Source organism: Labrus bergylta, chromosome 5 (assembly GCF_963930695.1).
Source record: "Labrus bergylta chromosome 5, fLabBer1.1, whole genome shotgun sequence".
Taxonomy (NCBI): Eukaryota; Metazoa; Chordata; class Actinopteri; order Labriformes; family Labridae; genus Labrus; species Labrus bergylta.
Window position 1 is genome coordinate 12,258,944 of NC_089199.1, and position 21,800 is coordinate 12,280,743.

General features: G+C 36.3%; 2 protein-coding genes across 2 annotated transcripts; one reads left to right on the top strand and one right to left on the bottom strand.

Annotated features, from left to right (window-relative positions):
- Positions 1 to 9,919: 9,919 nt before the first annotated feature.
- synprb (synaptoporin b) lies at positions 9,920 to 15,381 on the top strand. Its single transcript, XM_020657891.3, has 5 exons — positions 9,920 to 10,066; positions 10,667 to 10,794; positions 12,687 to 12,885; positions 13,030 to 13,221; positions 13,302 to 15,381. Exons 1-5 carry the CDS (start codon positions 10,043 to 10,045, stop codon positions 13,665 to 13,667), a joined length of 909 nt encoding a protein of 302 aa, XP_020513547.1. The 5' UTR covers positions 9,920 to 10,042; the 3' UTR covers positions 13,668 to 15,381.
- A 4,048-nt stretch (positions 15,382 to 19,429) lies between these two features.
- On the bottom strand, positions 19,430 to 21,456 carry LOC110002302 (green-sensitive opsin-like). Its single transcript, XM_020657888.3, has 5 exons — positions 20,984 to 21,456; positions 20,735 to 20,903; positions 20,434 to 20,599; positions 20,083 to 20,322; positions 19,430 to 19,992 (listed from the first exon to the last, which is right to left on the bottom strand). Exons 1-5 carry the CDS (start codon positions 21,366 to 21,368, stop codon positions 19,894 to 19,896), a joined length of 1,059 nt encoding a protein of 352 aa, XP_020513544.2. The 5' UTR covers positions 21,369 to 21,456; the 3' UTR covers positions 19,430 to 19,893.
- Between the last annotated feature and the right edge of the window lie 344 nt (positions 21,457 to 21,800).

Genomic DNA, 21,800 nt, shown 5'->3' on the forward strand with positions numbered 1-21,800 from the left:
CCTCGGCCCCTGCACTGTGTTCACTTCCCCCCACCATCACAGTCCTTACAGTACCGCTCCCATGACAGCCTTTATACTGTGTGCTCAGCATGCACAGAGGATGAGCATGCCTGCCTGCTTCACCCCTGAGACTAAATTCAATCTGACAGCTGGACTGAGTAGCTGCTACTCCAGATGTTCTGTACATGTCTGACCAGCAAATTCCTAGTTGTCGACAATGCTTTCAAGGACTACTCATCTCAAGCTTTGCTCCAGTGGATCCCTTGTTTCTGTGGATTTAGTCTCAGTTTGTGTATGTGCAGGTTTCCTAAAAAGTGAGGGGTCTGGTATAAAGTAACACCCCTCGGTGTTCTGCAACTGCACACTGCTTCGGTCTCACACTAGGAACTTAGCTCTCCGAACCTTTTAAACATTAATAATTGACTAATGTTCTCTGCCCTTCAGCTGGAGTGTGTACACATTAAATGTTGATGTTCTCCATAGAAGTACAGCAGAAAGACCAATGTATACAAAAAATTGTCATGCAAAAGCAACTCTTCTGTTTTGTTTGTTTGTTTTTAATATGCCTTTATCTTGAGGTAAATTGCCACTGTCTGACTCATGTTCTTCTAACTAGCTGTTATGTAATGTGATGTGAAAGAAAACATTTAACTGTCAACTGAAGAAACTCAACCTCCCCATGAAGATGTTAGGTGCTAAGGTGGAAAGCTCCAGAACAGCGGCTTAATATAACTTTGAGTCTGATGTTTTTAGCCTGAAGCCTGACCCTTCAAGTTCCCATGAAATCAAAATAGATTTTTAGGTTTTTTTTTAAGCACACATCTCAGATTCGACAAAAAAAATCTTGGTAGACTTTCTGAAAAATACGTAAGAGTTTGAATTTCGGTGGATTACTTTAAAAAAAAACTGCTGTATATTCTTAACAGAGTCATTCAACAAGTCTCTCTTGTGCTGGCATAACCGGGTCGGCCTGCTCTAGACGGTCTTCTCTCTTTGTTTCTCTGTCTGTAACTTTATGTTTTTGCTGCAGACTGTCTTGGTCAGGTCTCCCTGGAAAAATAGGTTCTTAATATGCATGGGACCAACCTGGTTACATAAAGGTTCAATAATATAAAAAATAAAATAACAATTGCATATTACCAGTTCTTAATTTAAAAAAGCGAAAAGCTGCATATATACACTGGAAGCGTATATGTAGCAGCATGATCATGAAGGCATGTTTGTCTTTACTACATACACAGATATCAACTCTACTTTTCTATTTTGGTTTCCACCAAATCCTGAACAAAATATATAATCAGTTACCATCTAGTTGCCAACTAGTTGCTAACATTGTCCATTTTCTTGTAGTGCTACAATATTTTTAGAATTACTTAAAGCGATGTAGATAGGGTGATGAAAACCAAACCGTCATTGGCGGCTGGAGAGTCAAAACAATTAGCCAAAAGACACTAAAGTGCTCCACAGAGTATAAAGACCTGCAGATTCTGATGCTTATAAGACAATTAAGACGGTTTTAGCCAGTTCAAATTTGACATGGATGGCAAAGTTACAAAGTAGTAGAGCCATTATTTCATAGGAAGCAGATTTGGCTTTGATTGCATGAAAGGTAGATCTTCCTGCTTACGACCTGCTGCTATGGACCCCCCCTCCTGACTCCTACTGCTACAACTATTAATATCAACCTTACAGTTATTATCATTGATATGAATATTAAATTGAATCTTAGAGCTGCTCAACTTCAACTTCTATAATTAACACAATGAGTACTCCATGTTTCATCATCTTTACAGTTGCTCATGTTAAAATTAGACTGATCAGTCGATTATCATACTCGGCTTTTACTGCTAATACTACACATACTTTTACAAATATTACTATAAGCTATAAGCTATAAATCTATGTTATTCATTGTTGTGGTTATTGTTGATCTGTTTGTCTATATCCTTCTGCTTCTTTCTGCATAACTTTCCAAGCCCAAGTCTGGTTCTGCTCGAGGTTTCTGTCTCTAAGAGGAAGTTTTTTCCTGCCACTGTAACTTTGCTAAATGTTGCTTAGTGCTCATTAATGGTGGGTCTTTGTAGATAATATACCAAAGAGTAAGGTCTTTTCCTTGCTCCTTTCTAACATTGTGTAACACAGAATAATGTATTTTACCTAGTCCTTTGTAAAGTGTCTTGAGATACGATTTGTTATGAATTGGCGCTATACAAATAAAGATTGATTGATTGATTGATGATAAGATGAATTAGTATTCACTTTAAGGGGGCGACACCCAGTGGCTTTTTTTTTATTGTTAAAGGGGCAAGGCATTGGATGATGTCAGGTGACTTAATAAAAGCACGAAAGTCTGTATGAGTACATGGTTGGTATGCACAGATGGTTAGGTCAAACAAACACAGGACTTCTGCTGATGAAGATTTGTGATACTGTATTATCAAAACCTTTGAAACAGCCACTGAAACAATCAATGTGTAACGAACCAACTATTTTTAATAGAAATCACTACGAGGACATTTAATGACATTTTAAATAGAGCAGGTCATACTTATGCTTTGAGTTGTTAGATACAGGGACTGAACATTAGTCCACCATGAGCAAGCATTTGGCAATATTGGAAGAAAATAAACTTTCTTTAACTGGGAAAAACCTTGGGCAGAACAAGACTCATGGGGAACATCTGTCTGCCGGGGCTTGATGGGCCAAAAAAGTGGGAAAGATGGCGATGCAGAAAGAGCGAGATTGAGACCTACAGAAAGCCTTACACACAACACAAAAGTGAACAAAAAATACACAAACTAAGAGTAGAAGAATTAGAACAAAAATGACAAATTTTAGCATTAACAACTATGAAAAGGATAATAAGTTGTACTGATGATAATACCAGTTGAAGTATGTAATAGCAAGTATGTAATAGCAGTTGAAGTTGGGCAGATTGTAGTCGGCAATGATCCACAACAACCGAGATGAGGGAGCACAAACACTATTGTAAGGTTAACAGTTAGTAACATGCATTCAATGACGAAAATAATAAACTTAAGGATCATAAGTGGTGTTGAATGTAACTGATATTTATGAATAAACATCCCTTGATTAAAAGGTGATGTGATATTTGATCTTCATATAACACCTTCAACTAAGTTCATTATGTAAAGTATATTCACAAATATGAACATAACCATCAAATGTAATGAGGTATAAAATAAGGCCACGGTATAAATTCCCTGTTGAATCACTTCAACCTGGGGACACTGATTTGACTTCTTATTGAGATACGCTACACTAGAAATCCAACAAGAATCATCTAAAAAGAGATGAATCATATGAACTTTCTTTGACCCTACCATAAATATTCATTATTAATTACAGTCATACTCCAGAGGGAGCTGCCTGACTTTTTCATCTCACCTTTATTCAGCCTGAGAGCATGCTTTTCTCATCTTCTGTCCACAATCATTAAAGCCTTCAAAACTTCAAGAGGCAATGGCATACACAAATGTTAAAATTGAAAAACAGCACAGAGCCTGTATCAACATGTGTCCGCCATGTATCTTTTGCACATAGTCCTGTGTAAGACTTTATTGAGTATGTCAAGAATACACAGAATATTTCAAGCACACAGTGACACACCACACAGCTTCACAGAATCACTGCATGATGATATATTCATGACTTCCCTCCCTCTGTTCTCCTCATTTATAAATCTATACTGCCATACCTAGCATGTTTATTTTAATCAGAGTTTTTTAAAACATGACAAGCTGTAAGTGAGAGATAATTATGGGAAATGTGTGATTATTGAATCAGAAACTGGTTTATTTTATGCATTTTGGAGTGTAACATTCTGATCTCCAGTTCCTTTTTTTATTAGTGGTAAGGCAGCAGACAATTTATTTTCAAACAGGCTTTGTCAGAGTTAAATTCCCGCACTCTAACACACACACCCACACTTGTGCGCACACACACAAGAGCAAGAGACGGAGAGAGAGGGAGGCTTAGAGCTGCTGTGGAGTTAGCCAAGGAGCTCTTTGAAATATTTAAATGCTGCAAGCGTTTTTATGTGAGATTGATGGAATAGGGTCAGCGTTGGAGCGACTATAGCCGTCTCAGAGAGGACTTCACACCCAGCAAATACCGTATGATGACACCTAACATTTTCACCAAGAACATACTGATATCCCGGGTAACCAGCATTGTATGACAAGCCTCATAACATGTGTTGGTTTGTATGTGACACTGACTGGATGTAAAGAAAGGAAGTATACCTTTTCACAATGGAGGTGGGAAGTAACTGCCTTCTAGTAGTAAGGAGGAGCCAGTTAAGAAAACTATACAACTCCTTTAACAAAACATGGTCTCTGTGTGTGTCTTTCCAGCACTTGAAAAAATATATATTTCCATGTTATGTCTCTGACATTCTCTGACATTAATGTAGCAATGAGTTGAGAAATAAGGTGGCAACCAAGACACTCCAAAAGTACATCCCAAATATCTCTTAGGAAGGTTTTGTTTCCCCTTGTGCACTATTTTCTTAAATTATGCAATATTTTACTTAACAGAAAAAAAAACAGATGCACATAATGTAGAAAAAAAAGTAAACTTGTTTAATTTTATAGGTATTTGCAGTAACGTTCCTTTAGTATGATTTTAGGTCACACTGAAATGATCTATTCCTTGAACAAACGCATGAATGTCCTTAGCCATCTTTTTTATTTTCTTGTATTGTTTCATGGTGTGGATTTGCCCCTTGGCAGAGATGATCCACTCCAAGAAAAGAAAGAAGCAGTAAATATAAATCTGCTACACTAAACGCTGCATGTATATTTGCTCAGCATTGGTGGAGGCTTCATGAAAACTACCAGATTTATGCCCGTCCCTTAGACAGGGGAGATGATGCCAGAAAAAGATTCATTAATAATGTAGCAAGAGGCTGGAGCCTCAGCACTTAACATGACGAAAAAAACCTACAGCTTTGGAACAGCAGAGTCGTCTCATAAACTGGAATATCTGGTCTATCAAAGCAGTGCAGGCTAGAACAGGTGTGTTACGATTGATTTAGTTTATTGCACAAACAAGGGATATGACTTTGACTGGATTTAAGAGAGAAGAAAAAGATCAGACGAAGTGAGAAAGTAAGAGCTCATCACTGCAGCTTTAGAGATTTTTCCTCTCATACGCACAGCTCAGGACTGCCCTCTGCTGGCACAATGATCGAACTGCATTGATGTTATGGCTGGTTGAGATTATATAACAAGAGCAAAACATAGCTATTATAACACTTCATTACAGAGATTGTATTATCAATTAGATGCAGATTCAATTTGCTCTTTTTTTTAATTCAACTGAACAGTTGTTTGGCTTACATGGCAAACCGTGTTTTGTGTTTCATGTTGTGTTCATGTCCAATTGTTAGAAAGTCTTTGTCTGAAACACCACAAGTTTGAACTTTTACAAAATAAACACCTTCCAAAAGTAAGGTTTTAAAGCTAATTTCCAACCTCTTATTTAAAAGTTGAATAATAAAAATTAGTTCAGTAATAGATAGCCAACTTAATGTTATACATAGTACAGTTTGGGCTTTATTTTCTTTGTGAATGGAATTTGAAAATGTGACTGCATGAAGGATGTTGTAGTGAATTATTCATAACAGAACAAGAAAGTATTAAAGATATACAAATGAGTCAACTTGCAATCTGCTTTCTGTTATTCTGCACCTGACTCTTGGAACAACATACAGCGTCTTCTTGAGGGAAACCTAATTTTAATCATCCAAACCTCTTTTTTAAACTGTTTTACATATTTATTTTATTTATTGCATTTGTGCTCGCTCGTTAGTACATTTTAGACTCTAGTACTTACGTACTGTCTTAGCTTCTTAGAAAACCAGAGTTTGTTTGAATTTATTGTCATTGTAAATGTGGGTTTCCCCTCAATGATCTTTCGAGTGTAAATAAAGGTTGAATTAATTTATCTAAACTAATCTTGTTTAATGATAATAAAAGAAATGATGCAAAATGGTCTGATTTAATATTTTGTCTTCAATCTAATTTAACTAATCTCACCTAGAAACAAACAGGACTTAGTCTTCAGTTCTCATAGACCACTGCACAATCCTCTACTTTTTACCTAAGTTAAAAGTTCCAGGTAGCCTCCAGCATGTAAAAATGGGTTTTAAAATACTCATCATGGCTTTTGTCTCTCTCCAGCACTGAATATTATCTCTCACTTTCAGAACTGATTTCAAGACATTACTAAATGTTATGTAAAGGCTGAAATGTTGCCACCTTTCTAGTCCTCCCACCTTGTGAACCTCAGAGCAGCCGCTGATCGTTCTTTGAGCGGATTTCATCCAAGGCTGAAAATGTGATAAGTCTATTTGCCACTGACATCAAAAGCTAGCCTGAGGGACTGAGTCAATCTAAGTAACTTTCCAAGACACACTTCTATTTACTTTTTTAAACTCATTGGTATTGTCTTATTGATCTTAATTTTGGCTTCTAGCCTTATTATTGCATTTCAAGTTTCAAGTGTCCTAGTTATTCCTATAGTCTTGTCAATGTGAAAACGACAGCAGCTTGATAGAGGGATGAGTAATTCTTTTGAGGTTTTTGACTGCAGACATGTTTTTGCTCTTGTAGGTTTCTAGTGAGTGACAGGAGAGCATAATAGACTAAAATAGCATCAAAGCAATAAGAAGCAGACACCCATAATAGTTTTTATATTAAACAGCCAAACTGGATCAATGAACCATTGCTTTATATATTCTAGATTGACATTTATGTTATGTAGTACTCTTCCACGATCATATTTTATTTGTTGAATTTACGAGTTTATTTTATAATCCTTCTTTCATCCTGAATTATTTAACTATGCATTCTTCTATTTAAGTTTATTTAATTGCAAACCCTGTTTAACCATTCATTGTATTCCATATTACTTCCCACATTTTATTTCTCTGAGCATGTAAAAATGGGCTCCTAAACAATGGACTGTAATGAGACTGTATAAAATAAAATTGACTGCATATAAAATAACCTACTGTACAAAAGCTGTAATTGTCCATGTGGACTGTTGTGAAATAACAGATTGATCATGCTGCTGTTTTCTGAGTAAAAAAATCCATCCATACTGAAATGTTTTATTTTATCAATATACCTGAAATATTTGGAAGAAAAAAAAAACGTTTTGGATTTATGATGTTATCGATCAAAACAGGCAGATCTGAATGTTTGTTATGACCGATGACAGCATGAAGATACATTTTCATACTGGGACACAAAATCAAACCAAACTGATTTTTTTTTTCCATCTGATCCTAAATATAATCTGATTTCTAAAATCCAGCTTGTGTTGCAGTAAATTATTTAGTCCTTTTAGTAATCTTAGTTATCTTTTCTTAAAACTAAATCTGTAATACAGATCTGTCACCAGAAGAGGTCAGCAGACTCCAACACAACACAAAGAGGCCAAACACTCAGGGAATCAATAGATAATAATAAAAGGTAAAGCACCATTAATAATTACATGATTAGAGTACCAGGGTTCATTTTTTATCACAATGAGCCAGGGATATTTCGTTGATTATGATCACAATACAAAGTTTGAAACAATTTGAACACTTAGTCTGATAATCTTTCAGACCATGGTATGATATCCTGTATATGTCTGAAGCATGTTTTTGCCTGTTCTGACTGATTGAGCTGATGTATGTTGAGGCAGAGTTAAATCTATCTGTTTTTAATCACCTAAAGTTCAGAATTTTACAGTATTACTTTAGCCTCATCAATTTAATCTTAGAAATGTCCGATGTGTTAAGAAATCTATGAACATAAATATGTGGGGGACACACTTTTCAATATAATCTTTAATTATTTAGTAATAACAGTTTAAATTAAAACCACAAGTGGTGATGAAGGGCCCTTGAACCCCTGTGCATGTCGGGGTGTGTTGCGACCGCGGGAGTGCAGCAGCAGCTATGTTAATGGCATAATTGTATTAGGTTAGATGTGAGCAGGCCAGTACTGAGATTATTCAAGTGAAAATGTAATAAAATGTGAGATTTTATATGGGAGGTAGTACTTAGTCCTTGCAGTAGGGGGCGCTATGGTTAAACTTTATTATTGTTTTGTGTCACTGTGTTCAGAGGCCAACCCTGATCATACCTATGTAATTTCAAGAAGATCAGACGTATATAGGAAGAAGTATATAAGAGTCACAGCCACTTCCTGTTTGATGGCGATGTGATTTGTGGACTTCCTGTTGAGTTTTGGGTGTGGGTGCAAGAGCCTTTTTTGTAGGTTTTGTCATGTTGGAAATGCATAGTAAAATTCAGAATTGTAGGTTCAAAGTGCTGCGGGGCCTGAATGTTTGAAATATTGCAGGGGGCGCCACTGAGCCACTAAGCCACGCCCACTCACTTAAACGGTATAACATGTTTGGCTTTACTACCAGGATTATATGTATGAAGTTTCGGGACGACTATGTTAAGCCGGTGAAAAAAGTACTTCCCATTTGATTGGCGAGCGACGCGTCCGTATGGCGACAGCTTTGGACGTATGCATTTGAGTTTGAAAGTGTTGTATGGCCAAGGTGTTAGCATGGTCCACACCAACTTTGAGGGGAAAATTAGCTACCATGTAGCAATGGCTAATGCTAATTGAGAAGCAGTAACTTCCTGTTGTCAACAGGTGGCGCTATGACTAATCAAAAAATGTTGATCATGGATGTGTTCAGGGCGGGTCCCGTATCGTGCATGAGACATTTTAATATGATTGAACACTAGATGGCAGAGATATAAGCATTTACTTTTTTGGCAACTTGCCAAAACGCTCAAAAAACTTAAAACGCACGCCACGGCCACGCCCTTTGACGAAATAACGTGCAGAGCACAACGAGATATGCTGAACCTGTCTAGAACGCACGGACACTTTGATTGCACCAATCGGATAAGCGCCCTCGGACAAGTGCGTGGCCGCAAAGAGGCGGATGAAAAATAAGGAGAGGGTCCTCGCACGGTTCGTGCTCGGGCCCTAATTAGACTTGTGACAGGGCTAAAGTAGTAGCCAAAGTGTATGTGCCAAAACTGTAGTTCCTTTAATTGCCGCTTGATGTAGGCTCCAAATGTCCTTCCTAATACTCATATTTTCATATTTTATTTATTCAAGAAAAATCTTTAAGGGCAAGCTCTCAATTACAATGATGTCGAGAGTACAATTAATAATAGAATAGATGACAAAAATAACAAAGACAAAATACATAGATTTAAAGACCAGAAGAATAAACAGCAGAGCAGGCAACTAAAGTTAACAACGTTTACAGTCATGAGCACAGTGATTTGTTTGTTGATTTGTGATTTGACAGGTTTTTAAATTGACCCATGGTAGCCATTGTATTGAGTTTTAATGTGTGTGGTCGACCGTCCTGCTATGTTGATGGCTAACAAAAGTAACCTTGTTTACAGCCATTTATAACAGAGGCATTCACGTTTAAATTGGCGTAATGCTGGGATTATAAAGGTGTAGCCCGTTCGAGTAAAAGGGCCAACTTCTTGGCCAATTATTTTAAAAAAAATGATGAAAATCAAAATGGCGAAAAACACAAAGCTTCACAATAGCAGCACACAAAACAATAGGTTACATCATTGTCTCTACACCCACTCTCTATAGTTTCTACCCACAATAACACAAAAAGCAAAGAAAACTGGACAAGCCATCCAAAAACATGCGTCAGTTGATCCAAAATCCATCAAAACACAAAACAAAATGAGCAATATTCCAGGAAAAGATCTTTTGAAAGCAGCGTCTAAGCGTCCTTATGCTCTTACAATATCAGCAAGCTACATATTTGCATATATTCACTCATTTATTTTAGCACTTACAGTTTATATTAGTATTCTCAGACTCCTCCCTGGGGAAGAAACTTGTGAGCCCTCCCCTTCAGAGGAAGAGTCTCTCTCTTTGTCCTGTCTACATCAGTGGCATTTCAACCTGATGGCAAAGCCTTCAACGTGGGAGTTTGACTTGAGATCTGTGATTTTATTTAAATGTGTATGGTTATATTTGCTCCGGTAAGTTTCTTTCTTTCTTACATTTATCTCTTCATTCTGCTTTTGGACCACAGCCTCCATACATGGGGTGCGGGCACCAACCACTGCGCCACCAGCGCCCCTGCTTTTGTGATTTTTAATTCTACTTTCTTCAAATGTCAACTTTATTATATGAATAATCATATGGGTTGTATTGTTTTTGTTAGATTACAGGATTAACTGATTGATGGTTTAGACCCAGTTTAGTTTGTGGTTGCCACACATTTAAAACTAAAAAAAATATTAAGCTCAATGTGGCTGATATAAAATTAATCGGTTATCCCTTTTTGTGAATATTTTACATAAAAACTATAAAGATGAGATGAAACGTCAGATTTGCTTGTAACACCTTCAAATTGAGTCTGACTGTGCAGCTGGGATAACCCTGCAGTGCACAGTTAGCAGCACTGTTAGTTGTCTTCCGACCTCTCAATTATTCAGGTTTTGTTTTCAAACCAATTATCTATGTTAATAATAATCCTGGTAATTAATTCATATCTATAAATGATGCAGTGAGCTAGACTGATTACAAGTTTGATTGATCAATTGACGTATGACCTTTACTTGCATTCCTTTTCATAGATCTTTGCCATCTGTGCTTTTGCAACATGTGGAGGATACCATGGTCACCTCCAGGCTAAAGTGGACTGTGCAGACAGGAGGAGGAACAGTAACCTCAGCATCAATATTGAGTTTGGCTATCCCTTTCGGTAAATAACTTGTTTTTCTTTGAATAACTTCAATCCTTGTTTCAAATCTGCAAACATCCCAAAATTTGACCTTTAATAGGGTAAAGGTAGATAAATAACTAATAAATTCATCAATAATTGAAATGGTCAAAAAATTCTTTATCTACATTTCATTGGATCAATAAATCTTTGAGCATGTCTTGATTAAATCTCACAAAGGATGTGAACTAACAGACTAATTGACGGAGAGAGAAGATTTGCTTGTTCTCTTAAAAATGATGCTTTTAGATCAGTAGTGCATGTCCACAGTGACAGCGAACCTCTCTGCATAATTCAGAAAATTGTCATCCACACAGAAAAAGATGATAACTGCACAGTTCCACTCCACCATGTTGTTACGGCTGGCAGAGAAAAGATTATCTCTCTAACAGTTCGACCAAATTGAAGACTGGAAGCTGGGCAGATGAGCAGGAAGCCAGTACAATTTAAGTTCTCCTGAGCAAAAAAAACATCTCACTGGATCAATAGACAAAATTGTACTTGGAGTCCCACCATTCAAGACTCCAAATCATAAGGTGATTTCTTGTGATGGTACAAATCTTTATCATGACATCTTCTTTTGCAACCTTTAGCTGTAACATGATGAATGAAGAGCTGAAGAGCAGCAGAAAAAAACTTTATAAATGATTGTTTGTACAAGACTAATATGTAAACATGTAAACCAATTTGCAACACCACAGTATTAATAGCCTGATTGTTTTTTCATGGTAGGTCATAAACATTAATATTTAGATTAATATTAATATATACATTTAAATGTTTATATAAAAAGCAAAATAAATAAATAAAGTCCTGGTTTAATGAGACAGCATTTACATGTAGAGTGTAAAGTAGCATTTAATAACGATAATGAAAGGTTCAGTGTTTATGTAGCTGTGAACCCTCATGGTAAAGTGGTGAAGCAATGTGGTCGACCGCCCCTGTACCGCTTTAGCCTCACTGTCATTTAAGGTCAAGTGTCTAATTATCAGTTCAGCTGGTGTTGTTCAATGCTACCCTACAACTACTGTTGTCATGTATTTATAGCACATAAACACAAGTGTTTTCTGACTGAAATTTACATACTTTTTACATTTTAAACAAATTAAAACATTTGATTACCTACCAAATATGAATTACCAACAGTTTGTGTGTGTATGTGTTCTGAGTTAGCATATGTTTAGGGGACACAGACTTTGTTATGAACTACTGGGGACTTGTTGTCCTTCTGGGTGGAAAACTTGTGTTTCCAAATGGGAAAAGCATATTTTGGTGGGTCAATTGTTAAGGTGAGGATTAGGTTAGGGGTAGGACAATAGTGATTAGGGTAAATCTACATGAGATTAACGTAAATATATGTTATGTTCCTGTAAGTGAACAAAGAAATGCATGTCTGTGTGAATGTGTTTGTAGATCTATTTTTGTGAGGACAAGTGTGAGTTATTAATATTTGAGTGAGGTCCATTTTGGAAAGTGAAGAAATCAAGGTCAGTACTCACTTTATTTTCATAGTAATAGCCTTTAAATAGTTTTTAAGCTTCATCGAAGATTCAGAAAGATCCTCAAAAAAAGTTAGATAATAACAAAAAATGTGTCCACATTAGATTTATCAGCACATTCAAAATGATGAGGCCAAAACAAAATGTTATTTGTCTTTTTCACACTATAGACAAGCCAAGCGAAGACAATCTGCTTTCTGCTGTATCTATCTCTATTTGAAGCCTGGACATTCGAGTTTTAGCCAAAACATTTCTAATGATAGAGCTCTCAAGGTGCCAGTGAACAATAAGCATCTACAGACATCATCCCTGCACACTAAACCTTTTAACATCCTTTTTTCTATCATTTTTTCATTCCCTAATATCTCCTCCTAGATTAAAAGACGTGCATTTCAAGGCTCCCTTGTGCGAGGGAAGGAGCAAAGAGATTCTATTACTGGATGGCGACTTTTCCTTACCTGCTCAGTTTTTTCTGACTGTTGGAGTGTTTGCTTTTCTGTACTCTCTGCTGGCAACTATCGTCTATGTCTTCTACCAAAACAAATACCTGAAGAACAACAGAGGCCCGCTTGTGGTCAGTGAGTTTATACCTCCAACACACATTTATAATTATTATAATACAACTTAAACTGAGACATTTGTGTTAGTACAGTTTATCATAAAACATTAGTGTCTTTTCTCCGTTCATTTATTCTTCTTGCTCTTTTGTCCTTGACAGGATTTTGTTGTTACAATCATCTTCTCCTTTATGTGGCTGATCAGCAGTTGTTGTTGGGCCAAAGCTCTTTCTGATATCAAGACAGCCACAAATCCTACACAGGTGCTACAGCTCATCTCAGCTTGCAGATCTCCGGAAAACAAATGTACAGCTACCCAGGAACCTTTCTGGTCACGTCTTAATACATCCGCGGTAAGTATTCAGCAGGAAAAAAAAGCACTGAGGATAGTGATGACAAACTGTATTATTTTTGTACCTTTTCTTCTGTCCAGGTTTTTGGCTTTGTCAATGTTCTCCTCTGGGTTGGGAATATCTGGTTTGTCTTCAAAGAGACAGGCTGGTACAAGACAGGTCAGCGATATCCAACCAGGAGTGCTTCTGGGAAACGTTCCAGCGAAATGCGACAGCGGCTCTACAGTGAGAGCAGCTTTGACCTGCCAGAGGAAAGTTCTGGTCCACAACTAACCAGACAAAACAGTTTCAATCTGTCAAAGGGGGATTTTGGTCAGCATGTCTATACCCCAAGTAGCTTCTGCCCGTCACAAGTAACTTTGAGCTTACCACAAGCATATCATGGCAAACCAAGGGAGATTAATGTGGCTTCACAAGGGCCGATGATATTTGTCAATGAGATGTGATACTGCAAGAATATTGCTGTACATGGTTAAATCGATGGAAACTTGTTATTGACACAGACCTATTCCATTTATAAATTCACAATTATTTAGCTATAGATACTGCTATGAGGAAAGTACTATTATGGCTTTTCAATATTGTCTTTTAATGTTCAATTTCTTTTATATCTATGATCCCAGTGGCTGTTAAGTGCATTGCATTGATATGCCCAAAACTTCTACGGCTAGATTGAGTATCCTGTTAAATCAGACAAAATAGTGTTAGATTTACACAAGACTGAATTTGACTTATCAAGTTAGTGCTACATTTATACTTGTATTATTACCTCTAGGCTAAAATTAAAACACTGATTTTTTAAAACAAAAGTAAGTAGTAATGTCTCAGAGGCAGCTACATCTGAATGTAATGTTCCGCCAAATATATTTTGAATGTAGTTGATTTTGACAAGTATTTCTATGTTTTGTTATTTGAATATCTTTTAATGTATCATGTATCTTGAATTATGTTCGCATGTATGGCTGCTTTGTTTTGTCAGAAATGGCAATAGCAATGCTGTCTGTCTTCACCGGGACACTTTTGAGACTTCAGGTTAAAAACAAAATAAATACAAATAAAAAAGTATTATGATAGTTGGTATAGTAATTTAGTGTCGAGTTGCTGAGAGCCCCTGACAGATTTAAGCCCTTATAATATTAGTAATAGTAATGTCAAATTAAAAACTACAGATAATGTATTTTAAAGTCATACAGAGTTGGGAAAGAAGTAGAAATTGTGGCAAAAGCCAGTCCTAATAGCGTTTAATAGCACAACTGTAACTTCCTTGGTTAATTAGCACTGGTATTTGTGGATGAGATGGTATTTGCAAATAGGCTTATTTGCATATGAAGGGTGCAATTTACCCTGAATTTTAGAAGATTCCTTAATTAACATAGATGCAAATGAGACAGGCGCACTTAAAACGTAATCTGTTTGGCAAGGCAGTTGACGCGTATTTCACCCTTTGTACATGCTTTGTGGATTACACGCTCTCTTTTTCTCTCATTTGCACAGGTTTAGCACCCGCAAAATAGGCTATATAGTTTGAATACAGAGTTGTTCAAGTATGAATAAAGTTAATACTTTTAAGATGAAGTGGCTCTCAAAAACTTGATATGTATGGTGTAACCCCTTTGTGAATTGGTTATTTATTGTGACCTCATTTTGGATTGGTTCTACAGACATGTTTCTTCTTTTTAGTCATTACAAAAGGAATTTAATAAATGTTTTGCTTTGTTGTTATGACTTTAATTTGTGTTGAAACTGATCTTAATTCACTTGATATTTTATTCTCCTATTTTTTGTTATTGTTACACAATTTTCATTTGTCTTTATTTTCTATATCTTTGCCTTTTTTCTGAAGCTTTATTTATTACATTTTTCGCATTTTTTCTCTTAACTCTACAGTATATGTGATGGAAATCTTAACCGTTTAGAATGATATATCTTCATAATCTGATTGTGTTCTAGCCATAAATATGAAATGTTTGTCATGTATTCTTTCAGATGGATTTCCAAATATTAAAATCAATGGCTGTTTTTTCAAATCTTGAATTAATATGGACTTCAAATGCATAATGAATGATGTATTATTGAATTTTAAAAAATGTTATTAATTGAAGTTGATATCATGTCAATTTTTGCGTAAATACAAAAATACAATGGAAATTTACTATGCAAGTGTCAATCTAAATTATTTTGTTCAAGAATATGTAATATATCAAAAAGAAGATATACAATTTGGAGAACATGTGATAATATGTTGTTGTGATCCTGTTAAAATTTAATCCACCTTAATCTTTTATATCTATCTATATAGGTTTGTTTACCCCCTGGGTGAAGCCAATTGAGTCCACAAAAAGACATGAAAGCTGTGATGATGATGATGATTGAATTTTTTTTCGTGTCATGGACACAAAGTGCCCAACCCTCATGGGCTTATAAGACACCAAATAATTCAGTTGCAGTGTTTTACATTCACATATCATAACATTACAAAGTTGCAGACTTCTGTCACAGTTCAGTCTTAAACAATGTGTTCTGTCTTTTTTCCCAGGCTTTACAAACAAAATCTGCTATAACAAAAATTCCTTTTTAAAAACACAACTCAAACTCAACTTTTCATAATCGTCTAGCCAAAAGAAATCAACATAATTTGAAGACATTCTTTTAAAAAGAACATCCTTGATGTCAGCATACATCGGACAGTAAAACAGAAAGTAAATCTTGTTTTCAGTTTGTCCTAACTCACACAACAAACAAACTTGGTCTTCCTCTGGAATGGCATTAAACCTGCCGGTCTCTAAAGCTAAAGGTAATGTTCCTGAACGTAGCTGAGCGCAGAGGGATCTTTGTCTTTTGGTTAAATTAAACTTCGCATAGGCTTCTACGCTGTAGCAATCCTTTATGAGACAGTATGTTCTTAGTTTTGGTTTGCGCAATATATCTACAGACTGTGCTAATGCTATCATTATCAACATCCACATGAATATTAAAGTAACCTCTGATTATTATTTTATCAGTGCTAAGGACTAAATTTGCAGATACAAATTATGGGCTGGGAGGACTTTTTCATTCATAAACAGGCAACAAGGTGACTTAGCACAATGTTTTAAATAGGTTCTCCCCTCTATTATAAAACATTATCAGGCAGAATATAACAATATGAGGAGATTGTTAAATGTGAATCAGTTATCACATCTGCAAAACACCTTCGACTGAGTTGAATGACACTTTCTTTTTCCAGTGCTAAGCAGTTTTGGGCTTGGAGACATGTTCTGCAGATGGATTAAAATGTTACATAACAAACTATTTGCTGTTGTTCTGATCAATGGCCAGTCCTCCTACTTCCCCTTGAGGAGAGAGAAAAGACAGGGATGCATTTTATCCCCACTCTAATTTGAAGCTGTAGTCATGCCGTTAGCAGAAGCTTTAAGGTACAGCCCAAATATCACTGGAATCTCTGTTGTTGATAAAAAAAAATACAAAATAGCTGTGCTTGCTGATGATGTCCTACTTTTTACTAACTAACCCAAAAACATTTATACCAACTGGGTTGGAATTAATAAATTAATTTAGTGAATTCTCTGGATACAAAATAAATGGTTCAAAGTTTGAATTTATGGCAGATTAGGCAATTCTCATTTTAAACCATCATCTCTTTTAAATGGTGATCCCATGGCTGTACTAACTTGGGGATCTAAATCACTTTTTTGGAAGAAATGTATTAAGCCATCTTTTTAACTCTCTTAAAACATATGAGCGATGATTAGGGTGTATTTATTTACCATTGTCTATGTTGGGTAGGATAGCATTACTGAAAATAAAGATCCTCCCCAGGCTCCTTTATCATTTTCAAATTATCCCTATTCTACTTGGAACTAAAACTATCAAAAGGGTAAGTATCTTGTTCAGTCAATTTATCTGCAATAAAAAGAAACCACAATAAAAATTACATAGATACAGATGCCTGTGGAGAAGGGAGGTTCAGTTACAAATATTAGACTTCATCAGTTGGCTGCACAACTCCATTAGTGACTGGATTAATAATGACCTATGGAGTATTTTTTATGTCTTAGTTTTTCTTTCCTTTTTGAAATGATGCATCACTGTCAAATGTAATTGTTACATTCTCCATACCATACTGATGTGGATAAATGCAATTATTTGCTTGTTTATGATATATGTGGTATGTCATGTGTCTGAGATTTAGTTGAGAAATTTAGTTTGCTGCCCAAGTGTGTTGTCTGTACTGTTTGATTCGTCTGTACGTGTGTTTACAATTCAAGTCAAATTCATTTATATAGCAAATTTAAGCACCAAGGTTGACCACAGTGCTTTAAGGAGTACAAATGTATTAAAACATATATCAATAAGAAAATGTAATGTGAATTATACATTATGTTGAATAATATTGTCCTTTGTCAAAGTCAATGTCTTCTTCCAGGCCTCGTCTCAGTGAATATTAGTCTGAAAATAAATGAAGCTCCTACAATGTCATCCAAGTAATAGACCAAAGAAAGGCACTGTTTGCCTCCTGACAGACACACTAAGCACAAGCAGGTGTCTGAGGATACTCTTTATGATACATACACCCACCCTTATTACCAGATAGGCCATCAATCTAATGATGTAACCCTTTATTTCCTGCTGACAACCTGAACCCATTTGTCACGCTGTGGTTACAAACTCTGTAATTTTCTTTAATGAATGCCCTCTGAGCTGGAGCTCTCAGCGAGTAGATCAGTGGTTATGTCTTCTATTGCCTGGCAACAAACATGGAGCAGCCAAGACTATTAGAAATAGAGAACAAGACTGTAAAAGGTGCAGGGACATTTTGCAGTTCTTTGTAGGAACCTGCAGGGGGCAACATCTGTCTGTACTAAAATCTAAAAGCTCGTCAACAGAGGACCCATCATGTTCAAAATGAATTTGAAAAATACTTAACTCTTTCCTTCTCTTTACTCATGCTATGGTTTCAATTAAAGTATGTATGCATCTGAAGTATGCATCTGACACAACTTACTGTATTAAGGCATTTCAAACTGCAGGTGTAAGTGTTAATGTAAGAAGACATTGGCCTCTAGGTGTGGTATTGCATCAGAACAGAAACACAGCATGCACACGCTTGTCTGCGGTGTGCAGGATAATGTGTAGACAAGACTATACTCAGCACAAATAACCTGTTTTCTTTAATTGTACTTTGGGAATAAGTGGAAGAAGGATTATTTTTTATTAATCATTTTTAAAAAGACACAATTGTTAGAAGCATGTTAACTAGCAGGGCATATTTATTACAAAATAATTATCTCCACTTTAGGATTAACACTATTTATTATTTATTTATTGAGCTGTTTTTTATTCACTTCACATAATATCACCACATTTGCCAAAAACACCCTTTATTTAATAACTGATTTCATGTAGTTATCTATTTATTTTTAACATTCCCAGACAAGTCGTACATCATCCATTACAGTACTGTTTGTTTGTCTGTCTGCACATTGTGTATTGTCTGGTCTTGTTCTGTTTGTCCTTTATGCCTCTGTTTCTCTTAGTGTGTTATCTCAACAATAAAGGCAAAAACTTTTTTTTAAATCTCCCAATAATAATGATAAATAATAATAATAAATTTTGATTTGAGTGATTTTTAAACTGTTTATATTCTTAGCTTTAAACTGCATAAGGCCTGTGTATATACTTAGCTTTAAACTGCATAAGGCCTGTGTATATACTTAGCTTTAAACTGAATAAGGCTGCTAACTAATTGATAGCCAGTACCCTGTGTTACTAAAGCTCCTTGAAAGTGTTCACAGTGGATTGAAATGTGCCATTGCCAAGTGTCAGTTCAAAGGTGTTGACCAACACTGCAGTCTTTTGTTTTACTTTCTTTTAGACCAAACACTTCTCTTTGCCTCTTGAGAGATATATAAGAATTTCACAGGAGATCCTTGAATATGCAAAAGGATGCTGCTCTTTAAGTTTCCTTATTGTTGTATTTTACCATGCAAAAAAGTCTTGATTATGTGGTCTGAGGATAGTAGATGTCACATTTTGTACAGTTTTTAAAGCTTGATGGTTACAATCTATAGATAGAGTTTCTATATCTCGAATAACTTATAAAGGCTGAACTACAAATATTTTACATCTTGAGTCTTATGCTTGTCTTTGTTTAGATAAAAGGTATTCAAACCAGCATGTTAGTTCACACTTAGAAAAAACATCGCAGTAGTTTTTATGCATGCATTTATTATTATTATTCATCCTAGATTTTTTTTTTCTTTTTCATAAAATACATGAAAGTGGTATAGTAGACAAGTAAAACATATGTCTAAATTTGTAAACATACATTCAGATAAGCAGAAAGCATTCTCACATTTTGAGTTGGGTTGGTCATCAGATGCTGTACAGTTGGTCACAGTCTTCTCACACACTCATTTTGTCTTGCACACACACACACTCACACAGATAGACAAATGCTGTGCATGACAAACTTCACAGCAAATGCATTTTTCTTTACATACACATATTTACAGGTGAGTTAGAATTTCTCGTGTTTGGTCCAGAGTCAGTTCATCAAAGCCATGAATCCATTTGTGAAAAGTCTTTGTTTTTTTCCTGGATCTTTAAAAAAAAAAAATCTGATAACAAAGAATAAAGAAAATGTCCAGAGATGTGATGTAGTCATTGTGATTAAGAGACAGAGGACACTTCTGTCTTGCTTGCGGAAACTGAGGTCTCATCCTCCACCATGCCACCCATTCCAATAGTGCTCAGCATGCAGTTACGGAACTGAAAAAGAGGGCACAAGGCAAGAAATTTAGATTTTGAATAAATATCTAAATGTCTGAATAAGAAAAGACAATATATGGTACACCATACCTGTTTGTTAAACAGCACATAGATGATAGGGTTGTATAATGCTGAGCTCTTTGCAAAGAAGGCAGGAATAGCTGCTGTCAGTGCTGAGAAGGAAGCTCCCTTGTTCATGAAGATCCAGCCAGCGAAAGAAGCGTATGGTACCCAAGCTACCAGGAAGCCAAACACCATCAACACACACATACGTGTGACTTCCCTCTCAGCCTTCTGGGTAGATTCTGAGTCCTGCTGCTGTGCTGCGGCCTAAAGGGTTTTATATGACAGGAAAAAAATTGAGTTCTGGCAGTAGGAAGAAGTGTCAGCCAATGATCTTTAAGTCTGTGACAGATAAAAAGTTCATTAAGATTAACTTACAGCTTTGACAGTCAGCACAAGGCTTCCATATGTGAAGAAAATGACGAACACAGGGAGGAAAAAGTGAACTACAAACATGTACATGACGTATGATTCATTGTTGAAGCCTGGAGCTAGAGTGTAGTAGTCAGGTCCACAGGAGCACTGCATGCCTTCAGGAAGGTACCTGTGTGAAATCATGCAGACATGTTTTATCCGTCCATTCAACCCATTTATCTACATTCAATGTGAACTATTGAATGGTGTGTTGAGTGGTTTAAATATGTATTATTCTTTCCTAGTTTGACTAAGAAAAAATTACCTTGACCAGCCTACAAGAGGGGGAGCAGCACAAGCCATAGCCATGACCCAAGTGAAAGCAACTCCAGCTGCAGCATGGGTTCCAGAGAACTTGAAGCTTCCCATGGGTTTGCAGACAACGATGTATCTCTCAACAGCCAGGACCACCAATGACCAGAGAGCAACTTCACCTGCAGAATAGAGATAAGATTAAATATTTCATTCAGCATTTCAACACATTGAAGACACGTTCTTTCTTATTCTTTCATACCTCCAAGTGTGGCCATGAATCCCTCAATAGCACAGAAAGTTGCCCCAAGAATGAAGTAGCCGTTCATAGCAGATGTAATGGTGATGGTGAATCCGAAGGCGCACATGATGAGTCCAGCCACAGCCAGGTTGACTAGGATGTAATTGAGAGGTTGGCGTAGCTTTTTGTTCTGAGCCGTTACGACCAGTGTCAGACCGTTGATGGGAGTCCCAGTGCAGATCAGGAAGAACATGTAGAAAGCCAGAAGCTTGAACATGATAGGATCTGCCAAGTAGTACTGCGGGTATTCAAAAGGACTTCTAACAATCCCTGTCCTGTTGGACATGGGGATGTAGAAGTTCTTTCCTTCTGTGCCATTAGGCTCGATTCCTCCTTCCCACGCCATCTTGAGTTGCCTTCTTTGCTGGTACTTCGACTGATTGGCAGTGCACACTGTTGCACTGAAGTTACCCAGGAGCCAAGAGAGACAGCTTATGGTGTTGCTGCTGTTATTTTATACCCTCCCAGTGTTATCCTCAATTTGACAAAATTGGATTACAAGAGGATTGTAAGGAAGAGGAAGGCTCAGGCCTAATTAATAATTGACTTTAAGAAAGCAGAGATTTAGTCCTAAAGGATCAATTACAGTTTGTCAAATATGATAAGGTTTTCTTCACTGATGTGAAGGAAATGCAAATTACCAGAAAATGATTTACTTTTTCATGTGAGAGTGACTTTTTGTCTGTTCCTGCTTTTTCTGAATTTTCCACATGTATTAGGCTACATATCACAATAAAAAACTGAGACATATACTTACTTATATACTTAGATTCTATTG

What these genes read in the sequence shown, in the direction of transcription:
- synprb (XM_020657891.3), top strand. Translation starts at nt 10,043, where the DNA reads ATGTGTATGGTTATATTTGCTCCG. An exon ending in GTATGGTTATATTTGCTCCG is followed by an intron (nt 10,067 to 10,666) that starts GTAAGTTTCTTT and finishes TCCTTTTCATAG; the next exon opens with ATCTTTGCCATCTGTGCTTT. An exon ending in CACGTCTTAATACATCCGCG is followed by an intron (nt 13,222 to 13,301) that starts GTAAGTATTCAG and finishes TCTTCTGTCCAG; the next exon opens with GTTTTTGGCTTTGTCAATGT.
- LOC110002302 (XM_020657888.3), bottom strand. Translation starts at nt 21,368, where the DNA reads ATGGCGTGGGAAGGAGGAATCGAGCCTAATGGCACAGAAGGAAAGAAC. An exon ending in CCTCTTGTAGGCTGGTCAAG is followed by an intron (nt 20,600 to 20,734) that starts GTAATTTTTTCT and finishes GATTTCACACAG; the next exon opens with GTACCTTCCTGAAGGCATGC. An exon ending in ATGTGCTGTTTAACAAACAG is followed by an intron (nt 19,993 to 20,082) that starts GTATGGTGTACC and finishes CCTCTTTTTCAG; the next exon opens with TTCCGTAACTGCATGCTGAG.